This window comes from Capricornis sumatraensis, chromosome 1 (assembly GCF_032405125.1).
Source record: "Capricornis sumatraensis isolate serow.1 chromosome 1, serow.2, whole genome shotgun sequence".
NCBI classification, from domain to species: domain Eukaryota; kingdom Metazoa; phylum Chordata; class Mammalia; order Artiodactyla; family Bovidae; genus Capricornis; species Capricornis sumatraensis.
In genome coordinates this window covers 225375364-225390612 of record NC_091069.1, presented here as the reverse complement: position 1 = coordinate 225390612, position 15249 = coordinate 225375364, and the positions used below count along the sequence as shown (strand labels likewise).

Below are 15249 nucleotides of genomic sequence, written 5' to 3'. Positions count from 1 at the left end.
CTGAGGTTACATTTGTCTAACTCCAAAGTCAAGTTCTTCCTTTTCCTCTGTTCTCTTGCCAAACACACCCTTAGAATCAATGGAGCAAGAATCTGCTCTGGAATTCTCTAGTGCTGATACACTTCTCCAATAGCAACAACATGAAGGCATTTGTAATCCCCTCTTCTTCTTTACCTGCAGGGTCATGGCAAGGGGACCCTCCTGAGGGACAAGTCATACTGTACATCTCTCAGATGGAGAGGAATGAAGCTCTCGCTGCTGTACATATAACAGGAGCACCTCCCCAACAGAATTATTTTTATAACAAAAATATAAAACTTGAGAAGTTTCATTTATGATTGTCTATACATCTGTCAATGTGAAGAGGGAGTTTTAAAAGGAAATTCTAATGAGCTATCTGATCAGACAAATTCATTCACTTTATTACCTTACCTATAATTCTGGATAAAGCTGCTGCCTTCTCCAATCCATAATTAATTGAGTTGTGTTCAAGATTAAAGATCCCCTGCCAGACACTATAAAAATGACTTATAAATGACTTTCATAAATTCAACTTTCAAAAAGCACTTATTGGGCATGTATAGCATTTAGACCCTAACCAGAATAGCCAATGAACAAACATTTGAGCAACCATGTTATCTTGCCCTTTACATGTCTTCAGGTTGCTTTATGAATAGGGGTTCTCTCTGAGGATGAAGGGATAAAAAAGGAGAAAGGAGCAGGAAAGTAATTCATCAATTTCTGTAATGTTTACTTCTTTACCAAGAGTAATTTAGCAGTTACAGTCAGGTTCACTTCATTATACTTTTGCCATCATTTATATAATCATCATTTATATAATGATGGTAAAAGTATAAAATTTAGACAGTGACCATAATAACAACGTTTTCCAGATTACTTCTAATATTTTTAGTATATTCAAAATAATTTGTAATATAAACATTCTTAATTTAACAACTTACAATGGGGCTTCAAAAGCATAGTTTTTGCCATCAAGGTTCTGTGGCCAGATACCCTAATTCCTCCAAGGTTCCAAGTGCAAATTTAAACCGATTTCTTCCATCATTTACATCAAGCACACAATAGAGTAGTATTTTAGAGCAAAGAATTGGATTCAAAGGTCAACTCGGTGAACTTACTAACTCTGCTCCCTTGGGCAAAAGTGAAAGTGTTAGTCGCTCAGTTGTGCCAGACTCTGTGAAATCCCATGGACTATAGCCCGCCTGGCTCCTTTGTCCAAGGAATTCTCTAGGCAATCACACTGGAGTGGGTAGCCATTCTCTTCTCCAGGGGATCTTTCCAACCCAGGGATCAACACCAGATCTCCTGCACTGTATGCGGGCTCTTTACCATCTGAGACACCAGACAAGTTATTTGCTAAACAAGGAAATTTGCCTCCCATTCCATCTGTACAATGGGAATTCTTAATTGTAAAAGGTCTGTGAGTAGCATGGAATTCACCTGTCACAAAGAGGGCAATGAGTGTTAACATTGCCACCCTACTCCCCTCCCCAACTAGAAAATGGTGGGGCGAAGGGGTGGGGGGCACATTCTATCCACCAGAACCCAAAGAGGAAACTAGCTGTTCCTCCAGATAAGAATTGAGACATAAAACCAGCAGAGTGTCTTTGGACAGGCAAAGAAGAACCATGAGGTTCCTCCTGCCTGTGGGTTTGATTGCCACCACCCTTGCAATTGCTCCTGTCCGCTTTGACGGGTAAATCTCACAGCCCTGTGTTCCAGACTGTGTTTGGGAAGACAATGAGGAAATGCTCCTTTCCAGTTCACAAGTTTCACCTTTTGTGTTCTTACAGGGACAAGGTACTCCGTGTGAAGCTCCAGGATGAAAAACAAGCAAACATCATCAAGGACTTAGCCAAAACCAGCCAGGTAAAGCATGTAAAGGGCTATCTTATCTTTTCTATTTCCTAAAAGCTGCTTCTTTTGCCTTTTATTTTTAACAGCCACAGAGCTACCAAAGACAAAGATTGGGGGAAATGGTGATAATTGGATAACTCAACTCACTGCTAATCCTTTCATTGTTTCTGTTTATTTTTCTCCAAATTACCACTTCTTTTTCCCAGCCAAAAATCTGCAAACAACAGCATTTTCTAGGTGGAATTGTGAAATAGGGAGACATTCCTGACCTTATCATGGCCTCTTCTTCAACCTTGACAGTGCCTGCCTACTCCATTCTCCTTACTACCATCCAGATCTATACCAGTGGTCTAATTTCTGTGGCATAATCATAATTATGATTACATCAAGGTACTGGCTTAACTGATAACATCAATGCACTGTCTGATAATACCAAGAAGTGTCCCTTTCTAAGAGCAGGTCCATTTTGAAAGAAAACTTTTAAAGTTAGCTTTGTCTTTTAAAATCCAATGGGCTAAAGTAATCATTTTATCATTTGTTCAACTGCTCCTCTGTACAAGACACACTGTTCCAGCCACCTTGTTGTTATTCAGTCACTAAGTCATGTCCAACTCTTTGCAACTCCATGGACTGCAGCACACTAGGTTTTCCTGTCCTTCACTGTCTCCCAGAGTTTGCTCAAATACATCATTTCAAATTCATTAGATTTTCAATGTCTGTGTCCCAATTTAATGTGTTTAAAACAGAAGAATTGAAGTTCAAAGACAGTAAATTAAATGACCAAGATGACATGTCAAATTTAAACCCAGAATGGAATCCGAGATCTAGTCAGATACTCCCTTATTTCCACATCAAATCAATCAGCCTATACTAATTCCCAGATGTTTCTCAAATCCATACTTTCCTCTTCATTCCCCTGTCACTGTCAAATTCATGTCAGCTCTATCTTTTTCAGGGACAACTTCAATAGACAATTACAATTTCTCCTATGATCAGGGTTCTAGTCTTGCCTCCCATGAAGTCAAGCTGCAACCTGATTGCTCTAAAATTGGACACTTACATTCCTCTGTTTGAAGGTTTTCAGTGAGAGGTGGCCTAGTACGAAAAGAGCATGGTCTTCAGAGGTTCAAATCCTAGTTTTACACTAGCTCTGTGTCCTTAGGCAAGTTACTTAACCTCTCTGGGCTTCAATTTCCTCCTCTATGAAGTAGGGACATAATAATCATACCTACTTCCTAAAGTTGCTATAAAGACTAAATGAGCTAATATTTGGGTAATGCTCAGCTGGCCTGGTCATAATAAGTACTGTAGAAAGCATCTTCTATTGATATCGATGTGGTATTCCAAGAACTTCATAATCTCCAACCTCTTTACTCCACCGTCTTTCTTACCCTTTAAGCACTATTAATACCAAACACTCACCCACATTGGCCCTATACACCTTTTCTTGGGAGAGATGCATTTTCCTCTTTACTTGGCTAAATGCTACTTATTCTTCAAGATCCAGCTCAGGCAGTATCTCCTGGAGAAAGTCCCTCTCTGTTCATCAGCTCTCATGACCCAGATGGGTTGCTTCTTGTGCTCCTAGAAGCAACCTTGTGCTTGCCCTTGGCATGGATAAGCATGTTGGAAATGCATAGATGGCCTGTCTTCCACATTAAGCTTCTTGCTTCTCTTTTATTAACCACCACAACCCTGGCATCCAGCTCTGCACCCGATGCTTATTTAGTTCATGAAAGTCCAGTGAGCCCTAAACTCTTGCACTGTGCTTCCCTGGTGGCTCAGTTGTAAAGAATCCACCTGCCAATGCAGGAGACTCATTTTTGATTCCTGGGTCAGGAATATTCCCTGGAGAAGGGCATGGCAACCCACTTCAGTATTCTTGCCTGGAGAATCCCTTGGACAGAGGCGCCTGGCAGGCTAGAGTCCATGGGATTGCAAAAGAGTCAAGGACGTGACTTGGCAACTAAACGACAACAAATTCATGCACACATAACCCTGTTAGGATAGAGAAATTGCTATTGTGATGGCCTAACTCACCTTTAATCATTCTTATACCTCACAGATGTCTAATTTATACTGTAGCCTTTTGATCAAAACAAACCAACAAATATTGGTTGGTTCACAGCAGCCTAATACTGGAGCAGGACTGACCTAGAAGTAGAGTGGGATTCATCTACAGAACAGCTGGGCAGACTCAGCTATGCCCACAAGCTTGGCACGATGGGTGGAAAGTTAGCATTTTCTCCACATTTCCGAGGTTGGGAAATGATACATCACTTGGTTTCACGATTGAGTATGATTTTCAAGAATAAGAACTGGGAACTTCTCAAATTATTTTAATCTGAATTCTATCTTTACAGTGCTGTTCACCAAATTTCTGAAATTCTCAGCTAGCAGAAAATAAAGAGAAGGGAACCAGCAGTTGCTAAATACTGTGTGGCCCAGATGTCATAGCTGTTTCATAACCTCCACAACACTCCCAATGGAAGGCTGTTAGCTCCATTTTTTAGGAGGAGGATTGAAACACAAAGAGTTTTAGTAATCTTCCCAAGGACATACTGCTGGGAAAATGATAGGGCTAGAGAATATGTCTTCACTGGACACAATCTTTCCAGGAATTCCAGAGTTTACAGGGACATCTGGTTCTGAGGGAGGCCTGACCCAAGAGCAGGGGCAGGGGAGGGAGAAGCCACATATGAATCCATATTCCCAACCAGAGGCAGATGCTGTGGCTAAATCAGTTGTGAAACAACTCCAACCGGTGGTAGAAGAAAACAGATTAACCAAAAGCTGATCATTCTTTTTGCATTTGAATATATTATGTCCAAAAAAATATGATCATTATAGTAGCTTTTTTTTCCCACTGCCTAATATTCAACAGTTTTTAAATACATTTGCAAAAATCTCATAGGTTTATTAAGAGAAGAGCTCATACTTCAGACATGTTGAACCCCAAATTCCTTTCATTGTGTATCACACATGGTCATTTATTAATAAATATGTGTTGCATGAACAAATAAATAACTGTGAATAACACTGAACTCATCTGCACAGCTTGACTTCTGGTACCCAGACGCCACCCACCATGTAGCTGCTAACATGACGGTGGATTTCCAAATCAGTGCAAAGGAATCCCAGTTTGTTCAGTCTGCGTTGGATCAAAATCAAATGCACTATGAGTAAGTCCTATGAAAATATGCAAATGTGTTAGATACTCAAAGTCTGAGGAGTCTTGAAATTGAGAGTATAATTTTATACTGGGGCCCCTCAAAATGAACGCTCTAAGAAGTAACACTTGTTGCCTGCAAACAGAGTATGGAGGCCTGCTTATAAAAACGATGAGCTCAAACTTGGCACTCAAATTCTATCTTATGTTTATTATGATCTGCAAGAATGACAGTTATGGTATCTGCCATCTCTAAAACTCAACCCCTGGTGAGGACAAAGAGCACGTGAGCAGACATGGATGGTCTGGTCACACTCATTACTCCTGACAGGTAATCAGCCCGGAACTCAGCACTACTGATGACTACCAGCATTGCATTTTTTTTTCATTATTTAAACTTTTTATTTTATACTGGAGTATAGCCAAGTAACAATGTTGCGATAGTTTCAGGTAGGTACACAGCAAAGGGACCCAGCCATAGACATATATGTATCCATTCTCCCCCAAACTCCCCTCCTATCCAGGCTGCCACATGACATTGAGCAGAGTTGTTCCTTGTGCCCACACCAGATTCTTATATTCAAATTATCCTGAAACATAAAAAGAGACCCAAAGTACAATGTTTATCTTTGAGTCAGAGATGTGGGAATATAAAATTTATAATAAATAATTCTTTATGAAAGAAATTCTTCCTCAGAGAAAGCAAAACAACACAGTAAAATAAGACTTAAATCTAAGAGGAGAGAATTCTCAAATGGCCTAAGATGCAGAAATGAGTCACTGTGGTCCCATAGAGAAATAAGAGGAAATTAGAAATTATCGAACACTAGCCACGGGTCATGCACACACAGTCTGGGCCCTAGGGCAACAAATAAGAAGGGAGCTCAGAGATGAGTATCACAAATCAACATATACTAGAGAAAACAAAGTGTGTTTTTATACTTTAAAATATTTAGCAGTTTGATGTACTGAGGGGTCCTGTTTGAACTCCCCCAGCCCTTGTCATTCCAGCAGCACCCTTTACAGGGACCCCATCACTCAAAATTGCTACACATTAGTTCTTTCTTTTTGATTTAACATTTCATGCTTCTGCTACCTAACTTAGTGCTGTTAACTCAAAAAACCTTCTACTTCTGGTTCAAAGATCCTACAGTGTCATATTAGAGAGCGGGATTTATTGCTGCTCATCATGACTTGATTGTATTTATTAAATTGCTACAATATCCCTAACAAATTTAAATACTATTAAAAGAAATACACACATAGACAAGTAAACAAAAAACATTCTTGCCTATGGCTTAGAGTCACAGGTTATTATGTGTGATTATTGTTAGTCACTATCTTGGTTTTTGCCATTGTTTCAAGAAGGCTGTGAAACAAACGTGTAAGTTCATGTATGGTGAGAATATATTCAAAAGTAAGTTACTCCTTGGTGTTTAATCACTGTCATATTTGACTCTCTTGCAACTCCATGGACTATAGCTTGCCAGGCTCCACTGTCCATGGGATTTTTCAGGCGAGAATACTGGAGTGGGTTGCCATTTCCTTTTTCAGGGGATCTTTCGGACCCAGGGATTGAACCCACGTCTCCTTCATTGGCAGGCAGATTCTCTCCCACTGAACCACCAGAGAAGTTAATATATGAGGAGAACATATTCAAAATTATTAATCTAAACATTTTTAATTAATACATTGATAAGTTTTTCTATAATTTTATAAATTGTACCATTAAAATTATAAGCAGAAACTCTATAAACGTAAGATCACAGAAATTAGTAGGACATTATGGACTCTGGGCTTATGTTGAGGTTGATATGCTATCTTGAATATTTCTAAAAGAAATCACCCCTCTATACTATATACTTCCTGGTGACCATCTCTTGAATCACTTGACAGCCAGATTTCTAAAACACGTGCCTCGATTTATACAATCTTCACTTTACTCCATTAATACAAACCTGACCCGGATTCCTTATGATCAACTAATTCTTACAAAGTATCTGCTGCTGCTGCTGCTAAGTCGCTTCAGTCGTGGCCGACTCTGTGCGACCCCATAGACGGCAGCCCACCAGGCTCCCCCCGTCCCTGGGATGCTCCAGGCAAGAACACTGGAGTGGGTTGCCATTTCCTTCTCCAATGCATGAAAGTGAAAAGGGAAAGTGAAGTTGCTCAGTCGTGTCCAACTCTTAGCGACCCCATGGACCACAGCCTCTCCTCTGTCCATGGGATTTTCCAGTCAAGAGTACTGGATCTAGCCCAAGCTAAAATAAATTTTAGCTAACTTTGTAGAAGTTGATTTGAACAGCAGGTTAAAAATAAAGTAGTACATTTTCCTCAATATCCTGATACTGTAGACAAGAAGCTGACTGCTTGACAGTGAGTGTAGTTAGTGGAATAGATCACTGTAACAGGAGACTCCAAGGCAGGAGGCTGCCAGCCATCCACTCTATCAGCCCTTATTCCTCTTTGGCCTTCTCCAAGCTTGGAACAAGTCTGACTCAAACAGAGGTCTGAATCCAGATCCTCATAAACAGTGTGCTTTTTGTTTTGTCATATGCCAAGTACTTTCTTTCTATTTACATCAAGAAGCAAAGTGTTAAACTACCTATAAAAATTAGTTTTATCTAATTAGGATATGATTTCTAGAAATTGGTCCAAATTAGACACAGTTGTGGGAAAGCCACATAATCAGATAGTTACCTTCCTTGGAAATATAAATATGTAAAGTGATCTGTGCAGACAAGAACTATTTAAAATCTTGTCTCCAAGTACTAATTATATAGATAATTTTATTTGCATATTAATTACATGTGTTACTTGGTGTCAGTCAGTAACAGAAGTGGGTTCTAAGCACAGAAACATCTGGTTGGGCCAGACACCAGTTTGAATAAAACCACATTAAGAGGCTGGTTTGACACAATGATTTACTTAGATACCCTTCATTAGACAGTGCATATAAACTACTATTTAGTTTAAAGCATCTGTGTGATATTTTTTTTAATTTCCAGAAAATTAAATTACCAAGACAGATTTTACCTTAAAGTAGCACGTTTGCTCCCTTTCCCACAGAAAAAGAGCAACAGGATAACTAGAGACTGTCAGCAGTGGCACACACATCAGCAGTGGCACCCTATCCCTCCTACTGAATAAAAATTAGTGCCTTGAAGTTTATTATCTAACATAGAAATATGCCTCCAATGTTGGGGGAAATCCATGTTCATAAGTGCCGAGTAGGATACAAGGTAATTCAATTAGGGAGTCCCTGGAGAGAACTGAGATCGTGCAGAAACCTGGAATCATGCTTTTTGAGTAGACCTGCCGTCTATGGGGTCGCACAGTGTCGGACTCGACTGAAGTGACTTAGCAGCAGCAGCAGCACCCTGCAGGAATGTGGGTATCAGGGAAAGGTAGTCCAAACCAATTTATAACATGACTCTGCCTCCCTAAAACATCCTTTCCCACTGCACTTACACACACACACACACACACACACACACGCACACACACACACACATACGCACACTCCAAAACTCATGGTAACACATACACTGGCCCACAGTTCTCCATTCCTTCTTTTTTTAAAATTGAAGTACATTTGAGTACAATATTAGTTTCAGGTGTATAGCACAGTGTTTCTGTATTTTCATAGATTATACTTCTTTAAAATTTATACCAATGGCTGGTTCATGTTGTGGTTTCACAGAAAACAAAATTCTGTAAAGCAATTATCTTTCAATTAAAAAAATAGATTTTTTAAAACTTATTACAAAATAATGGTTGGTTATAATTCCCTGTTTTATACAGTATATTCTTACCTATTCTTATAAAAGTAGTTTGTATCTCTTAATCCCATACCCCTATCTTTTCCCTCTCCCCACTGCTTTGCTTTCTAAATCTGTGAATCTCTTTCTATTTTATGATGTACACATTCATTTATTTTTTTAGATTCCATAAATAAGTGATATCATACAGTATTTGTCTTTTTCTGTTTGACTTATTTCACGCAGCATATTATTATCTAGGTCCATCCACTTTGCTGCAAAAGGATAATCTCATTCTTTTTATGGCTGAGTAATGCTCCAGTGTATATGTATACCACATCTTCTTTATTCATTTGTCTATTGATGAACACTTGGTTTGCTTCCATATCCTGGGTGTATCTTTTCAAATTAGCGTTTGTTTTTTTTTTTTTCTGGATATACACCCAGGAATGGAATTGCTGAATCACATAGTAGTTCTTTTTTCAGTTTTTTGGGGAAGCTCCATACTGTTTTCCACAGTGTCTGTACCAATTTACATTGCTACCAACAGTGGCAATGGACTCTGGACTCTCTACTATGTTCCTTTGATCTATGTGTCTTTTTTTGTACCAGTACTCTACTGTTTTGATGACCTAGCTTTGTAGTATAGTCTGAAGTCAGTCAGAAAGAGTGATATCTCCAGCTAACCAAATCCAACAATACATTAAAAGGGTCATACATCATGATTAAATGGGATTTATTCAGGGTTGCAAAGATGGTTCAACATTTGCAAATTACTCAATGTGATATACCACATTGACAAAAGGAAAGATTTAAAAAAGTCACTTGATCATCTCAATAAAGATGACTAGGTACCTGCACTCAGCTAATCTGTGACAAAGGAGACAAGAATATACAGTGGAGAAAAGATAGTTTCCTCAGTAAGCGGTACTACAAAAACTGAACTGCTACATGTGAAAGAATGAAATTAAAACATTCCCTAGTACCATACACAAAAAGTAACTCAAAATGGATTAAAGACCTAAATGTAAGGCCAGTCACTCTAAAAGTTTTAGAGGAAAACATACAGAGAACATTCTTTGACATAAATTGCAGCAAAATCTTTTTTGACTCACTTCCTAAAGTAATAAAAATAAAAACAAAAGTAAATAAATGAGATCTAATACAACTTAAAAGCTTTTGCACAGCAAAGGAAACCATAAACAAAACAAAAAGACAACCCTCAGAATGGGAGAAAATATTTGCGAACAAAGCAACCATCAAGGAATTAATCTTCAAAATATACACATAGCTCATGCAGCTCAATATCAAAAAAAAACAAATAACCCAGTCCAAAAAATGGGCAGAAGATCTAAACAAACATTTCCCCAAAGAAGACATACAAATGGCCAAAACACCCATGAAAAGATGCTCAACATCACTAATTATTAGAGAAATGCAGTTAAAACTACAATGAGGTATCACCTCACGCTGGTCGGACAGAATGGCCAGCATCAAAAAATCTATAAACAATAAATGCTGGAGAGGGTGTGGAGAAAAGGTACCCTCCGACACTATTGGTGGGAACGTAAACTGGTACAGACACTATGGAGAATATTCATGGAGGTTCCCTAAAATACTAAAAATAGAGCTACCATATGACCCAGTAATCCCACTCATGGGCATATACCCAGAGAAAACCATAATTTTAAAAAATATATGCACCTCAACACTCATTGCAGCACTGTTTACAAAAATGAGGACTTGGAAGTAACCTAAATGCCCATCAACAGAGGAAAGATTAAGAAGAAGTGATACATCTATACAATGAAATACTATTCAACCATAAAAAAGAACAAAATAATGCCATTTGTAGCAACATGGATCTACAGATCATTATACTGAGTGAACTCAGACAGACACAGAAAGACGAATATCATATGATATCACATGAATGCAGAATCTAAGAGAAAGGGTACAAATGAACATATCTACAAAACATGAGTCACAGATATACACAACAAACCTATGGTTACCAGGGGATAAGGGGCAGGAGGGATAAACTGGGAAACTGGGATTGCCATATACACACTACTGTATATAAAGTAGGTAACTAATAAGAACCTGCTGCATAGTGCAGGGAACTCTACTAAGGACTCGTAATGGCCTAATTGGGAAAAGAATCTTTAAAAAAGAGTGGGCATATATATTAATATATGTATAACTGATTCACTCTGCTGTATTCCTGAAATTAACACAATATTGCAAATCAACTATACTCCAATAAATTTTTTTCTTAATTGGAAGGAGACAGGTAAAATTATCACTATTTGCAGAAGATAAGATACTTTACATAGAAAATCCTAGTCTCTATCCAAAAACTATTAGAATGAATGAATTCAGCAGTTGCAGGATATAAGATTAATAAGCATTATCTGTTGCTTTTCTATACACTAACATGAACTATCAGAAAGAGAGTAAAAAAAAAAATTCTGCTTAAAATTGTATCAAAAAGAATAAAATACCTGAGAATAAACTTAACCAAGGTGGTGAAAGACCTATACTCTGGAAACTATAAAATACTGTTGAAGGAAACTACAGATCCCATGCCCTTGGATTGGAAGAACTCATATTATTAAGATGCCTATACTACTCAGAGCAATCTACAGATTTAATGCAATCCCTATCAAAATACGCAGGATGTTTTTCACAGAACTAGAACAAAATAATCCTAAAATTTTCATGCACCCACAGGAAAAAAAAAAAAACATACACACACACACACAAATTGCCAAAGCAATCTCCATTCCTACTGAAAGCAGCATATGGAAGGCGCCATGAAATTGTTAAAATAAGATTCGTTTTGTCTCTTCTCTGAACTAACCTCCTCCCCGATCTTGAGACTTGGGCTTTCTGGAGAGCTAGTCAACTGATCTGGAGAAGGCAGTGGCACCCCACTCCAGTACTCTTGCTTGGAAAGTCCCATGGACAGAGGAGCCTGGTGGGCTGCAGTCCATAGGGTCGCTAACAGTCGGACACAACTGAACAACTTCACTTTCACTTTTCACTTTTATGCATTGGAGAAGGAAATGGCAACCCACTCCAGTGTTCTTGCCTGGAGAATCCCAGGGATGGTGGCAGCCTGGTGGGCTGCCGTCTGTGGGTTCGCACAGAGTTGGACACGACTGAAGCGACTTAGCAGCAGTCAACTGATCAAACTTTGTAGAAGCCTCAGTAGACTAAGGAGAGTTTAGATCTGACAGTAATACCCAGGGCTTTCCCTCCTTATGATGGATAACTGTTGTATAATGGTTCACAGCTGGAGTACTGAAGTGAGACATTTCTAGGCTCAAATTTCAACTTCTGCATTTTAGTTATATCAATGTTGGAAATCTACCTAAAATCTATGAAAATGGGAGTTAGAATGGTACCAGATTAATAGTGTTGAGGTAAAGATTAAGTGATAAAATGTAAATATCATGCTGAACAGAATGGCGCATAAGAAAGACTCAATAAACACTGGCCATTTACATCACTAAATCCTCAGGGGTGATTAATTATCCTTTCACCTATATTTAGGAATATTTTTTTTAAATTAAGCAAATCTTGGAGTGCTAAAATAATATTTAAGAGAAAGTATTTTGGTTTCATCTACTTAAATCTGGCTGCTGGTTAGTGGAATGCCTCAGGAAAATAACATCTGGACATGGATCTTAATTTCCAGCCTTAGGCTTAATTTCTAGTTCCCATCAGCAGCAATCTGGCACCATTCTGATGTCCTCATGCAGCTGCATATGTGGGAAGGTCGTATTTCAGCTCACACGATTCTCTTTTGCCACTGTTATCACAAGAGCTAAATTGATATGTGTAAGTCTAAAAATATTCTTAGATACGAGCTTCCTGTGACTAATTAATACTGCCATATGTTACCAATCAACCTCTGAGACCATAAAAATCTCTCTTTTGCCCGATTCCTCTGCTTTTAATGCAGGTGGAGCAAAAGCCACAAGCCCTCTTTAGAGTTTAAGACAATTAAATATGGCTGCAGGGACAACCCAAAATATAATCTCCAAACTTTTCAGACTTCACGTGAGTTTTAGCGCACAACAGGCGCCCCTTGATTCCAAATGTGTTGTCAAATTTTTCTTTCTCAAAAATCCCAGATTCATCCTAAGTCAAAAGCCAAGCATACAGTGAGATAACTATAATATGCATAATAAAGTGCTTGTCAGTGATGTTAATGAGAATCAATATTTATGAGCAGTACATGGTCTCGTGTCCTAAATAAACTCTAATTAAGAGTATACCTCACTTCTGTTCTTCCTCTAAATTCAGATCAGTCAATCAGCAAGAACAGCACTGCTCTAGATAAATGGGAAGATAGGAATCCAGACACATGACATATCTAAAAGACACGGTTAGAGAATCATGAAGAAACAGTGTAAACTTGATCAAAGACGGAGATGAAGGAAGAGAAATTTTCTGCAAGTGAAAGATAACTGTTTTTCTTTCCCCTGTAAGTGTGTATTTTATCATTTCCCCCTGTCAAACAGAATCTTGATTCACGATGTACAAGAAGAGGTTGAAAAACAGTTTGATGTTAAAGAAGATAACCCAGGCAGGCACAGCTATGCAAAATATAATAACTGGAGCAAGGTATTGTATAAAATGCCTGTACTTCCAAAGAGAAAAATGTCACCCTCAACATTTGTTGTCACTTGGTTATCTTTTATTCTAATCTCTCAAAATTGGTTTTGTTCCTAAGATTGTTGCTTGGACTGAAAAAATGGTGCATAAGCATCCTCAAATGGTCTCTCGTATCAAAATTGGAACTACTGTTGAAGATAATCCACTGTACATTCTCAAGGTAAAAGTAATTCAAGAACTACTGATTCTTACTATTGTCCAAAAACATGAATCTAAGAGTTACTTTGTGACACAACTAGCTAGTTTTTATTTATTGGGTGTTTATTTTTGGCTGTGCTGGGTCTTCACTGCTGCTCCGGCGTTTTCTCCAGTTGGGGTGAGCAGGGGCCCCTTTTCATTGCAGTGGCTTCCCTTGTTGCAGAGCACAGGCTCCAGGACACACAGGCTTCAGTTGCTGGGGTTCCCAGGCTCTAGAGCACAGGCTCAATAGTTGAGACACATGGGATCTTCCTAGACCAGGGATCAAACCCATGTCTCCTGCACTGGCTGGCAGATTCTTATCCACTATACCTCCAGGAAAGGCCCTAGCTAATTTTTAGACAATAAAAAGTCTTATTTCTTTGAAGAACATGTAAGCTTTAGACAACCATTCAAGAATAGAAGTGACAGATGGTTTTAGGTGGGACCAAGAAAGTCTGTGAATAAACCACTTGACAGACACAGTGGACAGAACCAGACAAGTTTCTTATCCTATATCTTTATTACAAGAGCATATGATGTCCCTGGTGCATAAAACAGTTTTTCATCCATTAAAATTCAGGGAAATGGACAACCAAATGTCAAGCAGAAAAGAAATGTAAGAATCATATAATTGTAGGAGTCCAGTACAGTAAGTGAGGCATTTTAACTGTGTTGATAGGGATTTCTGTCTATGACTGAGTTGACAACTGCCATTCAGCTGCTGCTGGATTTCTGTACATCCGAAGACATTGCTCCCTAAAGCATCCTCTCAATAACTGAGAAGCCCTTCCCTACTCTGAATTCCCATCCATTCATGCTCTCCAACCACTCAAAACAAATATAAATTCTCCAAATGACAGCCCTTCAAATATCCAGCCCTGTTCCTCCTCCCCACTGCAACACAACTACAGAGTCTTTCCCACTTCTTGTTTCTGAAGTAAGAAAAACAAAAGAGAGTGGCAGAAACAGAAGCAACTTTATAATCTACATCTCAGACCAAAGGATGTTAGCAATAAAACAAGAAAAACAATAGATTGTGATTTTTAAACTAATTTATTTAATTGGAGGCTACTTTACAATATTGTGGTGGTTTTTGCCATCCATCGACATGATTTTTTAAAACTCTAAAAGCCACTCTGACATGAAGAAAAATTTTTGAAAAATAAACTGTGAAATAGATGATGAAAAGATACGTACCATGGTCCTCCCTGAGAAAAATAAGTGCACACACAATGACTCATGCAACAGAAGACAGGTGAAATAATTGCTCTGAGACAATGAATGAGCTCTTGGACAACAAGAGATCAGTGTGTGACTTCATGTAAAATAACATCTCAGATTTATTTTTTAAAAGATTGGGGGAAAGAATAAAAGAAGAAGGGCTATTTTTATGGACTGTGGCATTCATGCACGAGAATGGATCTCCCCAGCCTTCTGCCAGTGGTTTGTCTATCAGGTAAGTCAATTGGAACATTCACACAATTCTCCTTTGACTGTCAAGCCTCCAGCACTTCACTGGGTGGCAACACCCCTTTACAAATGAATGCAGTTCCACTTAACTAGAAGAGCCCACAT

At 38.6% G+C, this 15249-nt stretch overlaps 1 protein-coding gene across 1 annotated transcript in view; it reads left to right on the top strand.

Moving 5' to 3' along the window:
* Positions 1-1649: 1649 nt before the first annotated feature.
* CPA3 (carboxypeptidase A3) overlaps positions 1650-15249 on the top strand; it is a 31974-nt gene continuing 18374 nt past the window's right edge. The window contains exons 1-6 of the mRNA XM_068976426.1: positions 1650-1717; positions 1815-1890; positions 4936-5060; positions 13341-13443; positions 13553-13654; positions 15029-15130. Coding sequence (XP_068832527.1) covers positions 1650-1717; positions 1815-1890; positions 4936-5060; positions 13341-13443; positions 13553-13654; positions 15029-15130 — 576 coding nt within the window. The remainder of the gene's footprint in view (positions 1718-1814; positions 1891-4935; positions 5061-13340; positions 13444-13552; positions 13655-15028; positions 15131-15249) is intronic.